This window comes from Oenanthe melanoleuca, chromosome 9 (genome assembly GCF_029582105.1).
Source record: "Oenanthe melanoleuca isolate GR-GAL-2019-014 chromosome 9, OMel1.0, whole genome shotgun sequence".
Lineage (NCBI taxonomy): Eukaryota > Metazoa > Chordata > Aves > Passeriformes > Muscicapidae > Oenanthe > Oenanthe melanoleuca.
Window position 1 is genome coordinate 8,811,782 of NC_079343.1, and position 23,770 is coordinate 8,835,551.

General features: G+C 39.0%; 1 protein-coding gene across 2 annotated transcripts in view; it reads left to right on the top strand.

Annotated features, from left to right (window-relative positions):
* Positions 1-23,770, top strand: part of NYAP2 (neuronal tyrosine-phosphorylated phosphoinositide-3-kinase adaptor 2) — a 155,286-nt gene that overhangs the window by 29,279 nt on the left and 102,237 nt on the right. Inside the window, exon 2 of one of the 2 annotated variants that reach the window (XM_056498568.1) lies at positions 5,561-5,803. In XM_056498568.1, the coding sequence (XP_056354543.1) occupies positions 5,561-5,803 (243 nt within the window). Of the gene's footprint in view, positions 1-5,560; positions 5,804-23,770 lie in introns of those variants that run through there. The other variant, XM_056498569.1, reaches the window with a different exon arrangement.

Here is a 23,770-nt window from a genome sequence, read left to right on the forward strand (position 1 = left end):
GTATGTTTTGTACTTCCAAATGACAGTAGTGATTCCTTGGTTCTTCTTTAAATATCTGCATATATAGTTGTCAAATGATATCTAGTAGGAAAGTTGCAGCTGATTTCAGAAGGTCTTTCCTCTTTGGTGTTATAATTTTCAGCATCATTGTAGGTGGAAACAGAAATGTCATTTTATTTTTAAGAATGAGCAGGGACTGAAACTCTAAAAGGCATGTCTTAGAATTTGTCTCATCACATTCAGCTGTTTGGGTATTTCAAATATCACTTGATATAAGGTACAGTTATGACAGGAGAAAGAGTTCTGCAAAGTAGTCTTGAATATATTTTTACCTCACTAAATTTTTCTTGATTGCAGTGAAAGTATTTTTTTTTGTACACCCAATACCACTAGATCCTTATTAGTGCTGCTGCGGTCAGCAGTTTGTGAAAATTGGATATGGCTGGCCTGTCTGCTTTTATTCTTGAAAGAAGTTAGTATACAACAGCTCAGACTCAAGGGTTGAATGGCTGGTTATCATCCCTGTTTGTGCAGAATCCTTCTGATATAATGAATTTAGTGGAGGGAGTTAAAAGGTAATGAGAAAGCAGATGTTCTTTCAGAGACAGGAGGCAATGTTTGGGAAGGAATCAGGCAGTACTAGAGATGTGTGTAGTAGGCCTTTATAAATTTGAGATTGAACTCAGGACTTTGGACAACCCCACACTTGTTTTTCCATGGTCTCTTCTACATTAAAATTAAAAAAAAAAATCCCTCTGGTTTGGAAGAAGGCAATCAGTGCCTTTGTCATTACTTCAAAAAGCTCCTTCAGTTTAATGTCAGCATTGCCAATTTTCAATGCAGCACAGCTGCAGCTTATGGCTGTCAAGCAAGCTGAAAAGCAACTGATATTTTGGGGATCCTGATATGAATAAGAGAGAGAATTACATGTCTGAATCTTCATGTGTAGCACTGCTTGGATACTGTAATATTCAGTCGATTACTCATATTCCAAATTCAATATTTTTTACACACTGATCACATGAAAAGGAGGTGGTTTGTGGTTTGATCAAAAATGCTGTATATGTGGCATCAGAGCAAAGGGTTAGATTAGAAGTAAGGTATGCACTCGTCCTGTGAAACACAATGCACTCTGCTCACAGAAATTGTATCTGAATCAATACAATGATCTTGAATTTAGTTATGCAAATATTTTTAGGCTAACCAGGAAGGGGACTGCTTGCCCTTGCCAGTAAACCAGATGCATTGGCAGGAAAGGAAAAAAAAAATCTTTCTTGCTTTACTCCTCCCATGCTGACAGCTGAATGCATGAGCCGTGCCAGTGCGAGCCGCTCTGTGCTCCTCTGCCAGGGTCCCTCTGACCTGGGGGTACCTGAAGGGGCAGGTGTCAGTGGGCAAGATGGGTGTGATTGTGGCTTTTTCTCAGTGAGGTTTCACAGAGTGTTAGTCGTTAAGAAGCGAAGTGCACATGATGTAGAACTCCTTCTTTGTTCTTGTGCTCAGATGGATTTTCAAAGATGTTCATATTCAGTGAACACTCAGAACCAAGTTCCTCCAAACCATTTTTGTTGACTTCTCAATATGTTGACTTCAATAGCAAAACTCCAAGGCTTTTACTCTGCACCACTATCTCCTTTTGTTCCTTTACAATGAGGAGGGGAAAAGAAAGGAGTGTCTGAAGAATTTCTCAAGTGGTAAAACTGACAGTTATAATTGTCCAGGACTTCTTGATTTCAGAAAACAAAATGCTCTGAAAGCAACTTGATTACAAATACATAGGTGACTCTGTGTAGTCCTTGTTACTGGCTAACAAAATCCCTGTCCACAATGTGTGTGTTAGGGATACCAGGATCGTGAGGCCTCAGCTTACATGACTTATATAGCAATTTGCATTTGCACAGTTTTAATCAAATATGAATGCACTCAAACAGAACCCTTGCTTGTGCAAGTATCTGCCCTGGCAAATGGTCAACAATTGCTCACTGCCTGAGTTTGCCAGTCATCAGTACCTTTTCTCAAAAGCTGATCAGTGCTGTCCAGCCATTTTCCAAGGAGGGAGTGAGGCAGACACTGCATGGGACTCCAGGGGCTATGTGTTGATTGCAGCCTCCTGCAGCTATTGAGCACATTTATTAAGGTAACATATTCTCTGATGTGGCATTAATACCTGTAAGTAAAATTGGTCCTAGTGTGCTGCCCAAGGAATACTAAGACTGTAAAAATGTTTACAGTAATTAATTAAGCTTTTTGCACCTTCTGTTTGCATTTTTAATCCCTGTGTGCACAACTGAACACTATTAGTAAGTGTAGTGAGACTGTAAAATACCGCACACACGGGAGGTACAAGGGGTTTGAATCAGAAATGCTTGCTGCTTGCACAGATGCCCTTTGGAGTTAGTGCATAAGAGCAGGTTCAAGGTTCTGAAATATCTGTATGTCCCCAACTACCCTAGGAGTACCCCAAACTGAATTTGGTGTCACAAGCATGCAAGGATCAAAAGTCACAGGAGGAGTTCAGTAGCTACTGTTGCTCAGTATTGCTGTGGGATTGGGCCCCTATTAGAACAAAGAATAGATCCTGATAGATCTATTGATAGACCAAAGATCTTGATAGAATAGATCTTTGAGAGATCAAAGATTTTGATCTATTTAGTAAATAGTAAGGTTTTGCATGAGTTTAGTAATAAAAAACATCAATAGCAAACCAGAATTTAAAGTCTCTGCTCAGTTCATGAAGCAGAATAAGGGCTTTTTATTTAATCCTTTTTGCAGCTGGAATGACTTAATCCTGTTATTTAAAAAATAAACATCATATATACAAAGAGATTCAGCATGTCCTTAATTGTCAGGTCATTTGCGACCTCTAAAAAGAAAGGAAAAAATGAGGGGAAGAAATGCAGTACAGTCACAAAAGACAATGTAAAGCATATCATGTGTTTTGGGAAAAAATGGATGAGAACTGCATTTTTTGAAACCCTGTTGAAGTTATCTTCAATATAAAATTTCCTACTATATTTCAGGAGTAAACCCTGGTCACTGAAGTCAATGACAATGCTGCCATTCAGGTCACTAGGGTGAGATTTTTCTGTTGTGCAGGTTTATTTAAATTTAGTTCAACATATGCAGAAAGAAGGTTTTATTAGAAGTCCAAAATGGAATATACAATAAAATAGCCATCTACTGGGGAAATGGCCCAGACTTCAACCATCAAAAAGCAGATACCGTTTGAGGAGTTCAGAGAAAGAAGAGTTAGAGCTGTCTGTGCTGTTAGGATTGGTTTTAATCTTGGAGAGAGAGACTCAGGAAGGGGCTTTGATATCTGGTCTTACTTTTTTTCAATCAGCAAGGCTAGGAATTAGTCTAAAATTATGTCTGCTGAAGAATCATAACATTCATAGCATCTGTTCAGCTAATTGTCAGCTTTACAACATCCTCCTGTGCAGACAGTGTGCTTCTTACGGTGCACATATAGAATGGCTGAAGGCATATTCCAGCCCAGCAGAGTTCTAGCCAGCTCCAATGACAGAGCTGTGTGAAATGGCATGCAGGCACATTGGGCTGCACTGAGACCTCCTTCGCTGGTTTTACCCTGCAGGGATTAGTAGGAGATGCTTATACCCATGCTTGAAAATGCTTAAAGATCACTTCAGTGACCCTCAACATCAGCCTTCTGTTCATGTTCAGGCTTAGTTGATAGAAAAGGTCATTCTTGGAAAGCAGGGGAGGTAATAGGAGAAGACCCTGTGCATCCTCTGAGTCTTCATGATTTTAACAGTTGTGTTACCATTGTACAGAAATAATTTTGATATACAGATATGAGAGAAAAAGAGAAAATTATCAGTGTGCTTTAAAGGTATTTAAAATCAGGCTAGTGCCTGAAACTAGCTGCTTGTTGCCATTGCTGCTTCAAAAGTTCCCCCTATCTAAACAGGGGAAAAACATTCAAGGGCAGAAATATATTTCTATGCTCTTTTCATCCCTTGCTTTTTCAGTGTTAGGGCCCAGATATGAAGGCCAAGAGTGGATTTCTAGAATCCTTAAGAGCATTTAATTTTTTTTTTTTGTTGTTTATTTATTTATTTATTTCCAGTGCTAACCTAGATCAGAATTTTTCTTCTCCAGCTATAAAACAAATGTTAGAAATATAGCATTATACTAGTAAATAAGAAAGACTTTTGTCACTGATTCCACAGGAACCCTGCCCCTAAAATCTGTGCAGACAGGATTCTAATTGCCTATTCAATCTGATCCTTTCTAGTTGTAATGCTGGCATGTTCTGAGGCTGATTCCGAGAAGCCACGCCATCTTCTTCAGGGAAGGGAGGAATGCTGTAGCAGTGAATAAGCAAACATGCCTTAGAGAGCTGAGTTCAGCTGCCAGGTCTGCCAGCAAGTCACTCAGTGACTCCTGCACCAGCTCCCTGGCTGTGGGATGAGGGCCCCTCATGGGGCTGTGTGCAGGCAATGCCACTCAGGCTTGTAATGCTCCTGGACCTTACAATAATCAGTATTTTAAAAAGGATGGAATGGTCCTATTTTTTTAAACTTCTATTTTACTTGTTTAGTAAGTGGTTAATCCAGTCCTATCCAGCAGAGACTTTACAGAGAGACAGTCTATCTCTTGAAATTCTACCTTGCCTTTAGTCTCCTGTCGTATTTACTGATGTGTCTGTAATACACCAGAGCTCTTGCAGCTCCCAGGAGTTCTGTTGATGAATGGAAAACCATTGGGGCCTTTTTGTAGAGTTATTAGGCTGCCTTCCACAGACCCAGGAGTGACCCAGGGGTCTAAGTGTGTCTGCTCCAAAGTGTTTTGCTGGAGGTGCTGTAAACCCAGTGTCTGCCATACCTCTTGAATATGTATTCTTGGAGACTTCAAGGGTCTGTTCTCTCTATCCCAGCTCAGCTGGGCATTCTTGTCCATTCTTGGAACTTCAAGCTAGCAAGATGTTGAGCAGAAGATGGCCAAGGCTTATGGGCTTATATCACAATAATAAGAAATACAGGAAAATATTTCACAATACTTCTTTCTAAATTCTGAACCTGAGGAAAGCTTTTAAGTTTTTTGTTTTGAAAAAAGGAGCAATACTTTTCACCTGAACTTTAGAATATCCTGCAGGTTAGGAAATTCATCTGGTAGTCATTATAGAATTTTTTTCTGGTAATCTGCTCTGGTGCAGCTTTATCTAAACTGTAAAAGGTACCTGTCATCCTGTGATGGGAGCCTTCTCAGTCCAACTCAAATTAAGATTCAGGATGGCAGTGTTTATGCAACTGATGGGTACTAGGAAATGGGAAGGGGTGGAAAGATATGTTTTTGGATTTAAACAGTGCAATTGTATGGATCTGCATTGCCTGGAAGAAGAGAGTCTTGGTTTTATCTCCTCTTGTCTCAAGTAATGTTCTGTGTTCTGAATTGCTTTGTTTATTATCCTTTAAATGGGAAAGTTTGAAAGATTGTCTCTTGTGGAGATCTTAATTACAACTGACATGATCTTGCTGTCATAAACCATAAGCTATTTTCCTACTGATTAAGGTATTATGTGTTTTTCAACCTGCAGGAAACGTTGCTTTCCTTTGTTCATTATCTCCTGCAAGATGATGAGTTCTAATCAGGAGGAGGTCACTTTGGGCGCTTTTCTCCAGTACATTGAAGATATGGGGATGAAGGCCTATGATGGCTTGGTTATACAGAATGCATCAGACATTGCTCGAGAGAATGATCGCATGAGGAATGAAACAAACCTGGCTTACTTGAAAGAAAAGAGTGAAAAACGCCGAAAACAAGAAGAAGCAATAAAACGGTAAATATTTTGATAAAAAAGATGTGTGGTCTGGCAGAGTGAATGAAAAGCAAGGGATTCAGATATGGTTAGTATGTGTAGAGCAATTGATTTCTAAGCAGCTTGCTGGCAAAAGAAGTACAGACCATTGGCCTCTGCCAGGCCAACAAACACGTGGTTTACATTGTGTAGACATAGCTTGAGCATGTGCGGCATCTTGAGCAGGTGTGGTTTGTAACAAAAATTTGGGTGTAGATCTCATGACAAATGGGTTGTCATCCTCTTAGTGCTTTTAGATGAACAGTTTGTGCAAAAATGTGTGTGAGCAAGACAGGGACAGTCTCACAGGTCAAAAGAGACTCTTCTTGAACTGATGTTTTAAGTCTGGTAAATTTTCAAAGCTTTCTAACTGGTGTCTGAGGTTGGTTTTTTTTGTTTTTTTTTTTTTAAATTTCTATTATTTATATTTTCCTTTCAATTCTGTGATCTCTGAAGTCAGTAACAATATTGCAATCACTTATAGGAAAATGGATCAAGCCCCTGATGGGCAGAACCCTATAAAGGCTCTTCTTGAACAATTCCATTGATTTTAATTGACAGTTAATGAGAGGAACGCTTACGTGACCTGGCCTCTTATGCCAATGGATATCAATGAGATCTCTGCAGCCTCTTGGAGAGGAAAAGAAGGTTGAATGGAATAGATATAAATATTTATTACATACACATTTGCTGATACAAAAAAATTGTTTTTTATTGAGGTGAAGGTAAAATTCTGTAATATAGGTAAATCCTCCATCCAAATCCTTAGCTTTTATATGTGAATGGATGGCTTGAGCATAAACTGATAGGAGGTCCTTTGAATTTTTTTCCCCCAGCATGAATCTTCTGTATTTCAGTTTAAGTGATTAAATTTTATGTTATGTCGTGGGTACTGTACATCCAGGTATAACAGACATGCTGTGCTGTGAACATTTGAGCAACGCCTCAGTAGTCTGATAATTTTGATAGAACATTAAAAGGAAAAGAGCAGCACACACAGTTTGAGAGAGGAGGGAGATGAAGGAATTTAAAACAAAAGTATGATTTCTTTATGTTCCAGGAAGTGGAACTATTTGGATTGTCAGTAATTTCAGTAATTGGAGTGATAAGAATAACGTGAAATTAAGGTGAATACAGCTAATTAGACTGTACTCTGGCTAAGCTGCTTGCATGTACTTTTATATGTGTGACCATAAAGGTTACTAACTACCAGAACAGATTTTTTTATGAATAGGTTTCTTGGCATATGAGAGAACAATTTGTGGACCTACCTGGTTCTTTATAGTCCTCTAGCCAAGCTTCCTTACCTCATTTGAACAGTAGTGACAGCATTTCCTGCACTGTGGTTCGTTTGTGTGGTTTGTTCATTGATCCTGGCAAAGAGATTTGATGAAGAGCTCTGGATAAATACAGATGATTTAGGGCTGAGCCAAACCATGAAATTCTTGCCCACACTCAAGTGAGATCAATGAGAACAGAGTATTTATCCTCAGTCACAGAGCCAGAAGACAGGAGGTAGAGGACCAGCAACGCAGTGGGCTTGTTAGAGGAACAGCATGTATTTGTATGTGGTTTGGAGATATCAGCATTTCCTCAATAGACTGCTATTCTGTGGGAAACTATGTTTGCAGTGATCTTCTCTGATCCCTCCCCATTTGGCTTTTCTCAATAACACTGAGGGGGGGAACAATATCTACCTGGGGAAACAAAACAGGAAAATACCTCAAGAAATCTTGAAAACACTTTCTTTAAGTCTTTTTTACTTTCTCTCATGTAAACTTGGAGAGGTAAAAGAAAAGATACTTGAGATCAACCTTTTGTTGGAAAAACTAAAAGCAATGGCAGATCAAGGACAAATACCTGATTTGACTAAGAGAACCATGATGTCTGAAGTTACTTAGGCTGATTGCAATTGAGTTGGCTCCCTCTAGTAACCTCCAGAGATTCGTCCAAGACCATGTTGTCTCTTGAAATGCAGCAGAAATGCAAAAGGTAAAGTAGGATCATTGATTTCTTCTTTGTTCTGTACTATATTCTTTATGTCTTTACCTTATCTTGGTGGGTATTTATATTATCCTAATTCCTGACAGCGTGGCCTAGATAGCAAGTGGTGCACATGTGCAGTGGTGATTGCCACTGGTGTGGAGACTCCCAATAGCTGAAAGCAATCTCCTTAGCAACAAGGGAGTCATCCCCTGTGATTAACTGCAGGTAGATTTTTGAGGAGGATAGGGGATTCCCACAAATATTCTTCTTTTGCATGTAAGAATCAAAAAAAAGCAGCCAGAAGCCTTTGGCACCTACAGAGAATTACCTACTAGGCCAATTATTGAATTATTTAGAAGCTATTCAATTTCAGTGTTCAGATGGTCTCTATTAGAAGAAGGCTGTTTGTGTATATTAACAACATAATAATGAGTAATAGATTGTCTAATAAAGTGGTGATATTCACACATAACACTATTTAGACACAGCTGTTATTTACCTAAATCATCTCATAACTATGTTGAATGACTTAAGTTCATTGAAATGCATTAGTTTGAGCAGTTTGGAAACAAGATCTGAAAAATGACCTAAAAAAATTTGTTTGTTGTAGGTTTTGCTTTCCAAACGATACATTGGGCTGTATTTCTTCAGTAGCACTGAGGTACCTTCAGCATGATTGCTGTCTCATGGTGTCTGGTTCTGATAGGTTAATTGTGGGGAAAAATGTATGGATCTGTTGTACATTGCGAGAGATAAACACAGCATATTGGATTGGGTAAAAAAAAAGCAACTAGTCTTTGTCTAATCTTGCTGAGCTGAGTCAGCTGATCTGATCTGAATTTCTGACCTAATTTTAATGTGGTACTTAGCGCTCATGCAGAGAAAATAAGGTTAATGTGCTGATTAGTAGCTGAGAGCAAGACAATAAATACATATGTATATAGGACCTAATGTATAGATGTTTTTTCTTACATCTTTTATTCATCTGGTCTCATTACATGATCATTGTCTATTCAGGGAGCTGTGTCTAGATTAAGAGAAGGTACTGGCATATTGCCCACAGAGCCTATAAACTGCTAATAAAGTTATGGAGCAGTATAATTTTCACTGGCAATACTGTGAGATGTACATTTGCCATGATACAGTATCAGCTGTAGGCAGCGTTTCTGGGAGCAGAAGGTAGATTTGCCTTAAATGTGGTGGTGCCAGGAAAAAGGTGAGTTTTTGGGGTTTACATAGGGGTCTGTTCGAATTAACAATGGTTTTCTGACTCATCCATAACTGAAATGCACATATTAGATACTTTATTACTGTTGTTTTGCGTGGATACTTCACCAGTGTTTTCCCTTTTTGGTTGCACAAATGTAAAAGCTTGGTAAGAAACAAATAATGAACTCTCCTCCTCTGAAGGCTCAGACATGTTGCATTAATCAGAGTTAAACTTTTAAGGAGTACATGCTTTCAAAGGTCTGGCTTCTATTTCTTATGCATCATTCAAGTTACTGTTTCTGTCAGGGAAGTCTTAATTTTCACTTTTAACACTGTGAAGATGAGACTACTGTACTGTAAAGCTGATGGTATCAGTGGGCATGAATTTCTGCGTGCCAAATCCTGGACTTAGTCATCAAAATATTTACTTCTAATGGTTTCCCTTACTTGGAGCTCGTTCCCAGGACCTAAATGGCTCCATGGAAAGCCTTGCTTGTGCTTGTATCCAGACAGATGCTGTCAAGAGGAGGAGCTTTTAGGAGCACTGTCGTGTGTTAAAGCTAGCAGAAATGGGCCAGCCAGCCAGTGGCAGAGTTAAGCTCTTGTAGTAAAGAAGGAATTGTAATGAACAGCTGTCAACATAACCTCTCCTTTCTTTGGCAAATCAAGTACTGAAGACTACCCCATCAGCAAAAGTAAGATCACATTTTTCTTTTGCTTTTTTTTCCTTTTTTTTTAAATGATTGTGGAAGTAATTTAATTCAGGTATTATGTTTCTGTAGTTTTCTGGCATTCCTATCCTTAGTTTCCCTCATGAACAAGATTTAAATTATGTGTCCTTCAGCTAAAAGTCATGTTATCAAGCGTAGGTGACAGCAAGAAAATATAAAAAGATTTCTATTATTGGGATTATTCACTGCCAAAAGCTCTGTTCAGCTGAGAAAATGTGTGCAATCTTAGACTATATGGACATGCTGAAGAGTTTCTACCAAAATATTTTTACCAGAAGAAAAAATAACCTAAAATAATTTTATTATGAACTTAATTTTTATAATTATGTCTTGAAATCAGAACTATACTTTAAGTGAAAGAGTGTTTAAAGTACTATTTCTTTTCTGAATATCTGTCTGTAGTTGCAATTCTGTGTAATAAGCTGTGCATTTCTAAATTTGCAGGAATAATTATGCTTGCTAGACTAAAAATATGCTTATAGCCTGACCTCAAAACAATATTGAAGGAAGTGCGTTAAATATTATGGGTCATGATGAGAGCCTCAGTTGAAATACCTGTAAACACATTATTGAGGTATTATACATTACAAGCTTGTTAACCCATCATTTTTGGCTCAATGTGTTGATGTAAATTGTGGAGATTATTTTTTGTTTGGGTTTTTGTTTTGGTTTGTTTGGTTTGGTTTGTTTGTTTTGGGGATTTTATGTTTCTTTTTGTTTTTAATTCAAATCTGAGTTCACTTGGTGAATGGGATTTTTGGATATGAGGTCAGTGGTATGTTCTCCTTTGATCAAAAGGTTTGTGCCATGAGGAAGCTTAACTGGGGCATTGTTGTTTTCTTTATCTTCCTTCTGTACATGTTGCATGCTCATTTCATCCTAGATTAAGTTATTGCTCTGATACCACTCTTATGGTGGAAGTGGCTGATGAGGTGTGATAGAGACTAATTTTTCTATGATTTCAAAACTTCTTTCTCATGAATATATCCTGGGGTGTCTTTTGTAATTGGTTCAATGTAGAAAGAGGAGCACTGATAGTGTTTTTTCATCAAGAGTAAGTAATATGGTAGTGCAGTCAGTGACCTCCAAATGTATTTTTGTTGCTTTTATAAGTAAACAGATGTTATGATCTAGCCAACAAATCCTCCCTCCCAAATGCTCATATCCATATGGCTGCCTGTATTATTGCCACACAAAATAAACAACAGACACAATGCAAACTATTTTATATTGCTGTTGCTGTTATTCTGAGAAGTTTTATTTTTAGAACAGTCATGTGATTAATGCCATTTAAAATTTACCATAGAGGCTGTTATCCAGCCTCACAATCCAAAAGACCAAGGAAACAGAGCAGAAAACAAAGCAGAAATTATTACTAGTTTGCTATCTAAATCTTGATGCTATTTTCAAAGATTCTTCCCTACAACTTCCCTACAACTACATGGTCTCCTTCCCTTCATTGTTCCACAAATTGCTCAGACCTATACTGATCCACTATGTAGGTCAGTGCATTTTTTTCTCTCATTTGCTCTGTTTAAAAGCACATTAGGAGTGTGGGGTTATAGAGAGCCCAGAAGGCTTCCAAAGGGGTTCCAGACCCCTGTTCTTGTTAAAACCTAGTGGAAGTGTCTCGACACTGTTGGTATTCACCTGTGTAAATGAGTGAGCTGGCCTTGCTCCAATTCCATCTGGATGTGTGTTCCCCTCCAAGCTGTAGGCTGGAGCCACCTTGGCACACAGAGTCATCCTGGAGGTGTGTTGTACCTCCAGGACAGTCCTTGGCATTCTGCTGCTGAGAGATGCTGAGGGCTCTGTGGATCTTAGTGGACAAGTTTGTACTGATTTTGTTCCACTCCACTTCTATTTCCAGTCTCTTCTCTCACTATCTGTTGATTACTCTTCAACTACAGGATGTAGTTAAAATTATCCTGCATTTCTTCTAACTCAAAATCTGTCTCATCAAGAGATGCATGTAGAGCAGTGGAAATAGAGCTATTTTGCATGATCCAGTAGAGTTCTGGTGGTGCTGTAATTTGTGGTCAAAGGTTTGCATTTGTTTGGAAAATGTCTTCAAATATGTTACAAAATTACAAAAAGAAGTATAGAATTTAATTAAAACTGTTGTTACGAAGACTGTAAAAAATAAGAAAGACTATTCTCCAGCATGCCCAGATGAAGTTTCTGTAACTATTTTAGGATGGACTTCATTAACAGAAAAATACATTCGTAATACAGCACAATTCATATGCAAATTAAAAGCATTCATCTCTTCTGGCTCAAGTTTTCCAGTAACCTAAAAGTGGTCCATGCTGAAGTTCATTGACCCCTGACAAATTTTGTAATTGCCTGTGACCCAAATTTGGAGTTTGTGTTGCTACCTGGAGGACAGATACTTGTACAAAAAACATGTAGAAAGAAATCTCACAAGAAAGAAATCTCACAACCCATTGTAGCAAAATTGCAGCTGGCCTTGGTCCTAGACACTGGGAGCACACAGCCCCAGTCTGAGAACCCAGAAGAGCTGGCGCTTTGTGCCAGCATCAGAAAAGTAAATCTTTCTGTACCTTCAGGAAAATCCATCATTTAGCAATAACTGTTCATAAAGTTGAAGAAAAACAAATGTTTCCTTTGAGCAAAATAGCTCAGTTCATTGCTCTTTTCAAGGCCATGAATCGCAGCTGTATTTGGCTGGATTTAATATTAATAAAGATTGCTTTAAGCCTCATCCAGCTGGCAGGCATCTGTGCCCTTTGCATGCTCTCCTCAGCACCTTCCTGACAGGCTATGTGTACTTTATTTATTTCTATTCTTTCACAGGGAAACATGGTCTAATACTTGATTATTTAATTGGGGTGTTTCTTAGCCTAAAGCAGAGAGTCTGCTCTTGGGTATGCCCCTGGAAAAAGAGAATGTCACACCACTTCTGTAACAGAAGCATCAGGTGAAGGGCATCCTGTCAAGTTGTGCTGCATCTGTGGCTAAAATTTGTATGAAAAGAAGAATATGTGTGTGCACTGATTATATTTTTGTGTGATTTGATTAAAATAGAAGCAAGGAGAGATTAGAGAAGAAATGGATTGCAGAGACATTATTAGCTGTGGGCTTTATAGTTAATTTGAGAATGCTTTTATTTTTCCTTCTGGCTTTCTACTCTAATTTAAGTTGTAATCCTAAGTGAAGTCAGTTAAAAATATATATAAAAATAAATAAATGCAGAAAGCCCTCACAACAAAAACCCCCCATAACACCAACCAAGTGAAAAAAGGCCTTTGTGGGGTGTGTCCTGAGCACGAGGCCTTTCTTCAGGAGGAGTAGAGCCAACTCAGCCCTTGGGAGAGCCCTGCTGGGCTGGGGCAGGGGCTGTTGCCCCCTGTGAGCTGCCAGGAACTGCCAGGAACTCCCTGTGCCTGTTCCTGGAGCTGCCAGGAACCTGGCAATGAGCACAGGGAGCTGCTTTGGTCCCACCAAAGGTGGGCATCAGTGGAATTGGTTTTCATTTCCCTTTTTATTGCACAGTACCCAAGGACCCCAAATGGAAATTGGGTTCCTCTGAAACACTAACCCAGTGCATGCAGAGCAAAGACAGCTCACAGCATGAGCTGAAATTGTACCCAACAGGTGACTAAAGGGGCGGCTGAGGAATTAGGGACTGCTCATTTCCTTCCCTATATTGGTGTAGCACAGAATAAACTGAAGAGTGTCCCCAGTGGTTGTGATGAATTACATCCAGCAGCTCTCTCTGAAAGCTACAGAGGAGCAAACACTTCAATGGACTCTGGCAGATGCTTCTAGAATGTGTTAAGATTCAGAAGACCAAAGCCAGCTAAAACCCACAAAAAAATTCATGCCAACAAGTGTGTTTCTTGACAAAATGGCAGCATTTTAAAAGATCAAAAATGAGAGTAACTGCAGGGTTTTCCATAAATTAATAAGATTTACCTGGGTTTAATCCATTTCTCTTTATGGTAGATTATACAGGGCGTACCTCACCAGTAGATCCTCTGTGAGCTGAGGGCACTTTAGTTATTAAGTTGAGATCACATGTTGGAGCCATTAAGTGAATTGCTTTGAACAGCCTTCCCCTGAATGCCAGGGCAAATGCCGTATTTCATACCCTTAGCTAATTTCATGCTGTAATTTAATTCCAGAAACATACTTTTAATTGAATCTTTAAAGACAAAAGGAAACTGCTGAGTCCTTTAGTACTGCAAAAAGAGATTGTTTAAAAATGTAGCCCATCTAGAGAATAATCTTCTATAATTAAACACAAAGTTTATTTTGCTTCTCTGTGTGCAGCTATGGGGTAGCAAATTCCTGCTGTTAGCAGAATGCTCAGGGCTGAAAGAGAGGTATTGAGGAGTGTGAGAAGTTATTTATCTTATGCTCAGTTTTGTGACTCTGACATGAGACAATCCTGCAGCCATCCACAAAGGGCCACCAAGACAGGCTAATTAAAAAATTATTCTGCAAACACCAAAATCACATTAGGAGGAGCCTGACTGCTGTTCTCATTTTTCTAATTTTTGGTGATGAGATGAATTTGAGTGAGTTATTAACAATTTTATCATTAACAAAACTCAGTAGCACAACAAAATGAGTTATTTTTATCCTGAGACTACATCCAATATTTCAGTGGTTAGATTTGGATAGTCATCTTCCATAGGCAGAGAGATTCAAGGTAGTTTCAGTAAAAAATCATATAATCTGTTATGCAATTTTGTTGTGGGAATAGCATCTTGATTGGATCAGTAGTGATGTAGGTCTTCAGTTTTTTGGACATCCGATTAAAAATAATAGCAATCAACGCTAAATGCTTCTCACTCTAATGCAGAGTAAATCCTGGAGCATCACTTTGTGCTTTAGTATTCTGATTCTTTTAAATCAGCAAGTGATTTGCAATGGAGATTTTCCCTTCTATTGCTATTGGAGAAATACCTATAGTATGGTCTATGTGCTGCTATAGTAAGGTCTGTCTGCTTTAACATAATTGCTTAAAAACAAGGGCACTCACTTTTTATGGATCTATGGCTAGGCTCCTTATAAATTATTGTGTGAAATCTCTATCTGAGATTATTTCAGGACTTGAATATCTTTTCTCTGAAAGCAGGAGCAGACTGGAATATCCCCAGTATGTGTATTAAACACTGAAGGCTGTGGTGTGCCAGAGGTCTCAAACTCTGTTGAGACCTAACTCTACTCTCTCTGTTGAGATCTAACCTATGTTAGATCCTGGCATCACAGTGTGGTTCCTGAAAGTGCAGGAACATGCCTTGCTGGGATTGGCCTCAATCTGGTAAGACAGTCCTATGGCTGCCTCTAGAGAAACTGAATCCCCTCAATAAACCTGCATTTGGGCTGCAAGTAGCTCCAGCTGCATTCCATCACCAAGTTAGGAATGGCAGCCCACATGATGCAGGTCTTCATTAGCCTGCTGTACTAGCAAGCTGCTTAATTTTGGTACCAGATGTTAGGACTCTGATGATAAACGGCTACCTCAGTGTGAAAGGGACACCTTTCACGGAAATTTCCTGTGTGGAATGTCAGCCTGTGATTACCACATTAAGAAATGCACTTTTAGGGTTGTTTTGACATGATTTCTATTTCACTGGAACAGCCATCTCCTTTTCTTCTCGCTTCCAGTTGTAAGTGATTAAAGAGATGAAGAATAAATTCAATATTCTTGGTATTTAAATAGAAAAGTATTCTGAAATTCATGTACTGCAGTTTATGCCAAAATGCAGCTGCTGTCAAAGATTGAACTGCTAGTGTTTGTTACATGGCTATTGTTCTGAGATTAAAGGGTTTTCCAGCAGTTTATCAAATAGCATTTCAGAGATAATTTTAATTGTTTCAGCTTTGCATCCTAACTGTAAGGCAAAGTGAAGTGCAGATTTTTTTTCCCTAGGAAATTACATTCATGCATTGCTAATCTGAATTTCGCTGCCTCGGTGCTGAAGCGGATCGGGAGCTGCATATGTGCTTGCCATGGCAACCCCTGGCTCACATGACACACTCTGGTTCAGCCAAAGAGCTTCATGGCTTATTGAGCACAGACCCACACACACCAGTGGCCATGTGACTGCTCCAGCCCGGCAGCTCCTTAAAGGGAAACTGGCTTTGAGCATCAGTGCTTTCACCAGCATCGTCTTTCTGCATTCCTTCTTCTCCTCTTAGATGCTGTTTCCAGCACTTTAAAAAACGGATGAAGGTTGAAAAGGCTTTGCTCATAGCTTTTTTTTTTTTTCCCTTCTGTCTGTCTTTCATTTGAAAGACATCTATGTGTGAAGATAAAATGTGGGGGTTTAAAATATGATTTTTTAAATTAAGCATTTAAGAGCTCTTTGCAGTTGAGTGAACTATCCTGAATATATTGTTTTTCTTGAAACGTTTTTTGCTCTCAACTCCTGGATTCTACTAGATTTCAGAAGAGTAAATAAGGATGGAGCAAAAAAAACCAAAACCAACTATGGTCCATTCCATTATCAACAAAGCATTCCAAAACCAATTATGATCCATTCCATTATCAACAAAGCATTCCAAAGCCACCACTGCTCCTTCTTCTTAGATATGATGGTGACAATGACAATGATGGCTGTCTCCTTACCCAGCAAAATATAGACTGATAACAAGTTTTCCCTAACTTTGCTTGTTTAAAAGGAGTTATGTGTGGCATTTGATTAGGAAATCTGGAGGGCTGCAGTCTCACAGGAATGAGTGGTGGTGTGCAAGGAGAAGTTAAAAGGTGGGGCTGGAGTTAAGCAGGTGTCTGCACCTTCATGTGCATGAAGGGAGCAGCAGCAGTGCAGTGCTGCCCTGATTCCTTTGCTATAGGGCAGGTGTAGCATATGCTGCTGTCAGTGTCAGCTCTGCCGCCCACTGGCACAGTTTGTACTTGGAAAGAGCTCCTGAAAAACTGATCTTTACTAAAATAATGGAAAGGAATCACTTTCCCCTTCTCTTTGCTCTCCTCTGTGAGTGCCTGATGAAACAATGAGGTTTTCTTTCTCATCTAGTTGGAACCTGAGTTTTTTGTGTCAAGAACTTTGTGTGAGCCCAACTACACCACTAGGTGTCTGACTAAAATGGAGAACACTGCACAGCAACAAAACACTGAAATACTGCATTTATCTTAATTAGTTATTGCCAAAATACCTTGAAGTTATTTAGGCTCCTGTCTGCTATGCAGATGCAATTTATCAAGCATTATAGAGAGACCAACTCTTAAGTTCATGTGCTGATGTTAATTTTTGTGATTTATGGTGTTGCTTTTGAACTTGAAGAAAATCTGTTTTCAGTGTCCAGTTCCAGGCTGTCAGATTTTCATCTTAATTTCCCAAGTAATCAGTCAAGGTTAAAATAGTGATAATTAACACTATTCAGTGAGAGACTGCTTGTTCTTTCTGTTTCAAATGAATTTATTATTTGGTTATCATTTTGGGAAGATCTATGGTAAGAGAACAATAACCTGCTTTGGGAATTAATTTAGAGAGGTACCTAAATTGACCACTCAACAGAGAAGAAATATTATCTGTGTTATTAGGGACACAGTGGCAAAGTGTGTATCCATGCATCTCTGCCAGCGATTGTACACAGATTATAATAGAAAACCAACCTTTAAAGAAGGAGGTATGTAAGGGAATATGTAATAAAAGCTCTTTTGGAAGAACAAGGTAATGCAGGTTACTGTTTTTATTGTAATTTATGACAGTAGTTTCAGCATCTTTTATTTGTTATTAATACCAGTTCTGATATATTATTAAGAAGGAAAGGAAACTTAGAGATTATGTCTTTCCAGGGAAGGCACTGAACAAAGGCCCTCTCCACTCCACTAAAATGTAGTGAAGATTTTGACAACCGCTCCCAGCAGTCTGCTGCTGCTGTGTTGTGCTGTGTCTGCAGAAGGGGAGGAGTGGCAGCAATATTTCCCCTTTCATGAACTGGCTTTTTAGAATTCCTTCATGCATACAAGTGGGATTGCATTTTCAGAAAATATTACCACAATCAATTATTTTCCTGAGAAACAGGCCCAAACCTCTTTTCTATTCTAAAATTTCAAATTTCATTAATTCAGTTAAGTAATGAACTTTGCTGTCTAAAGGTTTGTGTTTAAACCACAGGTTTCTGTATTGTTTGTTTGCAGTTATGGCAGTGGAAAAGGCTATTTAGGCTCGTGACAAAATATTTTGACTAGCCTCTTCCTACTTAGTCATTTGTTTTCCTCAGTATATATTTATTGTGAATTGTCTTCCCAAGAGATTACAAACAAGATGGTAGCTTTCACTAGCTGATCTTTGTTGCCATTCAACTGGATGCTGATCCAGGAGGTTCTGTACAAAGTGGGTTTGTCAGACTGGGTCTCAAATTTGTGGAAATAATGTCACTACCAGTACACATCAGAAAAAAAAGCCCAATAACTTCATTGCAAGACATTTAGGGTTGCTAAGAGACGGAATGTAATTATCTGCCAATTTGTTTACCATTCCCAAACACTTGGAAGGGGGAGAGCTGTGGGCTGCCCTGAATTCTAAGCTATGCACAAAATAAGCTGAATGCATTTTCTTGTCAAATGCAGTTTTAAGGGCATTTGGAAGTGACACAAGAGCTTTGACCTCTGGTTTGTTCCTAAATGTCTCATATTGGTATTTGCATTTACCTCTTATTCTCCAAATCTACATTATATGCATTTTAACTGATAATACAAAAAACCAAAACAAAACCTGAAAAAATGAAATGCATAGAAATATGCAGTTTTTCTAGTAAGAGAATTAACAGCTGTGCTTGCTTGTAAGTGATACATTCTTTAAAAGTAGCAGTGTTCAGTGTTGCTGTGTTATGATGCCATTATTAATGTATGGTGACATTAATGTAAGGTTGACCAGCATGTATTATTGACTCTTTTTATGTCTGTTTTTCTAAAATGTTTTGTGTTGGCTTGCACTTTGAGATAAATACTGCAATTAACTTTGGGTGCAAACCTACTTTGTGCCACAATGAAGTTTTCATTTCTTGGTGTCACCATGGCTATTATGCAGGCAATATAAGATTTACACCATCCTAAGCTATTAAATTTCTTGGTTTTAAAGGCATGCATCTGGTAAATTAAATATGGGCAGTAAACAGAGAGAAGCAGAGGTTTCTGCCCTGTTTTCAGGATGATAACTTCTTCCATTTCTCTTTCTTTGATAGAAATAAATTTTCACTTTTAGCTATTGTGAAATCCTAACTGTAAAATTGAAGAACTCCCCACAATACTAAATGAATAAGCAGTTCTCGCCAGCCTAATAGTGAGCTCAAACCTGAGTCTGTGTTCAATCAGTATTTCTGATAATGTAATGCTGAAGTATGTCCATACAGGTGCATTACTGTTTTGTGGGATGTTGCTCTGGGAAGGTTGGGACAGGTTGCCCTGGAATGTGGTCTTTGACCTCTGCAACTCACCCCAATAAGGGCTGTGAATCTTTCTGTTCACTGAAATTCATTGGGGTGTATGAATGTAGATGTTTCTATCAAGCTTTAGCGAAGCCAAACTGCAGGTCACTTCCCCAGAAAAATTATCCCAGAACAACTTAACCTGGCAAGCCCTTCTTTGTAGAAGCTGCTAGCCTCTGCCTCCTGAAGTAGCTCTTTGGGGAAGGACAGGAGTTTTAGGGAGACAGCATGGGCTCCTCAGTGTCACTCTGGCTCGTTCTCTCATCCTTGTGGCTGCCAAAGTAGTTCTGGTTTAGTTCTGATGAAATCTTTTAAAGTCTGCATGAGAAACAACCAGGCTGCAGGCACAGGGCATTCTTTTAATTTCCAGTGGAGGCAATTCAACAGCAGAAGCCTGTATTGGGTAGCTAAAGGATTAAGTCCCAGTTTTCCTCCTGACACCTTCTGACTGCTCTGGAAGGCAGTCTCAGGCAGTGGGAGCTCAGCAGGGGCTTTCTGGTGGTTGCTGCTTCTCCCATGGGGTCCCAGTGATCTGCAGATGGCTCCCAGGTGTAACACCCAGGGACTGCCTGAAGAGAAGGGGATGAGTCACTGCCTGTGAAGCCTGTCCCTGGCTGATGTATTGAGACTGCACTGACACTCCCAAGTGCTGGGTCTTGCTGCAGGAGCCCTTAATGTAAGGAGATGCCATGCCATGAAGGGGTTTGCTGCAAACTTTCTGGTTTGTTTTGGTGACAGCCTTTGTTTTACTTTGCACTAAATGCATAGTCAGGAAAAATAGGGTAAGATAAATGATATTCCTTTATACATTTCAACTTCTGGATGCCCAGTTCTTAAGATGGAAAATAATTGAATCAGTAAATTTTCCCCCTTCTTTGTACAGAATTTCAGAACTTTTTTCTATACCTTTTTTCCTTTAATTTTTCAGAATTACTTTGCAGTGTTCTTTAAGAGCAAGTGAAACAGTGACAGAAAAACAGAAAGGGAGGTTGGTTATTTCTAACCTTTTTTTGTCCATTTCATTTAAATAAGGTGATGGAAAAAGCTTTTTTCAGTCTTTAATGGCAAGGCCATTAGAACTGCATATTTATTGTAGACCTTCTATCATAAAGTGCCTTGTAAATAACTGGGATGCACACTCTAATGATGTTTATGACACAAGGTGATGCTGTTTAGTGATTTAGTTGATACCTACTGGCAAAAGAGACCTTAAGATTAGTTTTAATGAAATATGTGGCTGTTCATATTTTTATTAATTAAAGAAATGTAAATAATTGTTTGGAGCATATTAACAGTTAGTTTACACATATATATGTTAACTACAGTAGTCCAGTTCCTGAGGTAATGCACAGCAAGTATTGTTTTTTCTAGCACATCTCCTGCAGTACAGTCTCACTAAATCTCCAACTGCAAGGTCAATTTCATGAATAAATGGCATATAGCTCAGCCTCTGTGTGAAAATAAACAACACTTCATCATTATTTTTTAAGTAATTTTTTAGGAAGTCTTTTGTCATTCCATATGTTGGTTTATACCATGATCTCTTGCATTAAGACAGAATAAAATGCTCCTGCTTTTGGTGGAAAGCATGTCAGTATGCCTGCTGGCCTTTGTATGCTTGACACATTTGTTGTGCTTTTTTGGTCCTTGATTGTGTCTGTTTGATTTCACAAAGTGGTAGTACCTGCCTCGAGGGTTTCTGTGGTGTGAGGTCAAATTCCACATGACCAGCAGAGGAGTTCACCTGAGCTGAAGCCTCAGTGCTCTCTGTCTATGTCAGTCATTGTCCTGGATATGTTTTATAGGGCACAGCAACCAACAAGTGCTCAGCACCTGGGTTTGCTGCTTATGCAGGACCTGGTGTGCATATCAATAGTGCTGTGGTGTCTCCTGACCCTTGAGCCAGACAGGAGGGAGGCAAAGGACTGCCCAGGCTGGGGGACAGTGATTCAGGAGGTGGCCTGGTGGAAAGCTCTACTCTGCCAGCTGCAAATCCCACCACAGCACCAACGCAGGGCACAAGGCAGAGCTGCTTTTCTCAGTGTCACAGCCAAGCTTTCCCCTGTGCTCCAGAGGAGAGCTGCTGCCACCCAGCATGGGCCTGCAGCTCTTGAGGAAAGGCATTTGTACAAATAAACTACAGGAACTTTCTTTCAATGCTTATAACTCTGTTTAGAACAAGCACTTCAGATTAATTCAGGTGTGTGTTGGAGGCCACTAGATTCTATCTAAACTAAGTGAATATACTTGGTACAAGAGTCAGAGGAGGTTTTTTTGTGCTTGGAACACAGCTCTGACTAGTTACAGTAGTGTTTGTTGGCTGTGCAATGATCTTTACTAAATAAAGTAACATATAAAATGTGATTGCTCTCAGCATATTAGCCTTTGAAACATTGGAGCTGCCACGTAAAAGGAAAGGAAATTCAGATCTGCTTTTTTTAATAAGGAACTTGTACACCGTATTAACATCTGGAGACCATTTACTTTCCTCCTATTGATAGAGCATGAAATATCAGGACAAATTTGTGAAGCCTGGAATAACTTTTTTCTTCCTGTCTTAGTTTCTTGTTTGTTAAAAAATTACCTCCCCCAGAAAGTTCTGTCAGTCTATCTCCTGCGTTATTATAACACCTTAAAGAGCATATTAGGCATGTGTGTATTCTAGCAGAAATATTGCATAATGTGCTTTTCCCATTTCTAATCTGAATAGCCTGGCAAGAGCATGCTGAGAGTTAGAAGCTGCCTGCTTTGAAATCTGCAGGTAGAGATCCCCACAATTTTCCCTGTTTCCTGAAGAGAGCTCAAGAATGGTGGTCTGAGGAAGATGGGATCAAAGCAAGGCAAAGAAACACATAAGATAAATCATGCAAAAGTAAAAATATTCCAAGTGTTTAGAATTCTCCTGGTCTAATACCTCCAAATGCAGTAAATAATAAACCAGCATCTATTGTCTTTGTGCCCTTTTGCTCTATAGATCATTAGGTAATAACTACATATGCCATGAGAAGTTTTTTTTCAGCTTCACCATTATGTTTTGCTCCTATGAAATAATTGTGAGGAATTGAAAAAGCCTTATGTAGACTTTTAAAATCCTGTTTTGTAGAAAATTCTGTCTTTTTAAAATTTTACTTTCCAACTAAAACTATAATTGGAGTTGTTTGGTTTTGTTTGGGTTTTTTTTCTGTGAAATTAATTTAAAAAGCAAAGTCCAATTTTTTTCTTTCAATGTGTAATTTTGAAATACTGAAATTAAAGGTCTCTTCATGTTGAAACATCTATATGTTAAAAACTTTAAATGTGACCACAGAATATGGATTCAGTGGAAATGCTCACTTTTAAGTTGTTTCTTGACCTAAAACACTATCAAAAGTGGCACAGGCTGCAGATGGCCTGGCTTTCAACAAAACCTTTCATCATTTTCTCACGTAAGGTGAGATTCCAGATTAAATAAGGTAAAATGTAGGAGTGGGATGGAACAAAAAAACCAAAACCCAACCAAACCAGCCAAGCTGATGGAAACATTCAGCCTGCTTGCTCCTCTGTGTCTGTTGTCCTGTAAGGCTGTAATCTCCAGATCCTTTGGATGTGTGTTCTGTCCTGTGGGTTTGCTGTGGTTTCTGAGCCGGTGACAGCAAGGAAATGTGCTTGTGTGGGCTTTCAGTGAAGTGCATAAAGAGCAGTCTCAGGGCTGTAAAAGGGGGCCTGAGTAAGGAGACACCTCACAAACTGAGATCATCTGAAAGCCAAAGCAGTTGATCCATGTTTATTTCAATGTGCTTTATGAACCATCAGTGATTTACGGTGCCACTTGTTCCACAGCGCTTGTCAGCCTGTTGGAAGGAACTTTCCACAACCACAGGCAGTGAAGCAGAAATTGGAGAACAGAGAGGCAGCAGACAAAAGGAACAGGATGGTCAGTTGTAATTGTGTGTTATTAACAATTTGCAGTCCTACAATTCACCCTTTCCATTTCTTGGTTTGGGAACTGGAAGCTATTTCTCCTGTGTCCTCTGTAGCATATGGAAACCTTCTGTCAATTCTCAGAAAAAAACAAACAGACATGTAAGATCTCTAAGAAGATCTAAGATTAATCTTTCTTTATTTCTTTAGCAAGTTATTGTGCTAGGCTGTGCATTGAGGAAGGCCTTTTAAATTCATTGAAAGAGCAAATTGAACTTTGATTCATTTAAAACATTTAATTTTCAGTTCTTTGCCTTGGTTTCTGACCTAAGTCCAGGACTGTAAATATTACTGTTATTATTTGCATACCTGACTTCATATTTTTCCCATTTTTTAGTCATGTAGAACAGATGTACACATGAAGAAAATTGAGGTGCTTTTTTGCTAAAGCAGCCTTTCCTAGACAGACTGGTTTTGGACAATCCCAGTGCTTCAGGAGACTTGCAGCCTGCAAAGTTTAGATGAACTGATTGTTGTGTTGGCAGTTTTATGTGTGTATTGAGCTTTGCAATTCTGGTGAGTGCAAGGTTTCACAGCATACAAGAGTCACCTTTTGGTTAGTCAAGTTGGGGATCTTTTGGCTTTGCAAACCGCAGCTGTGCCCATGAACAGATGGGGCTCAGACTCAGCCCTT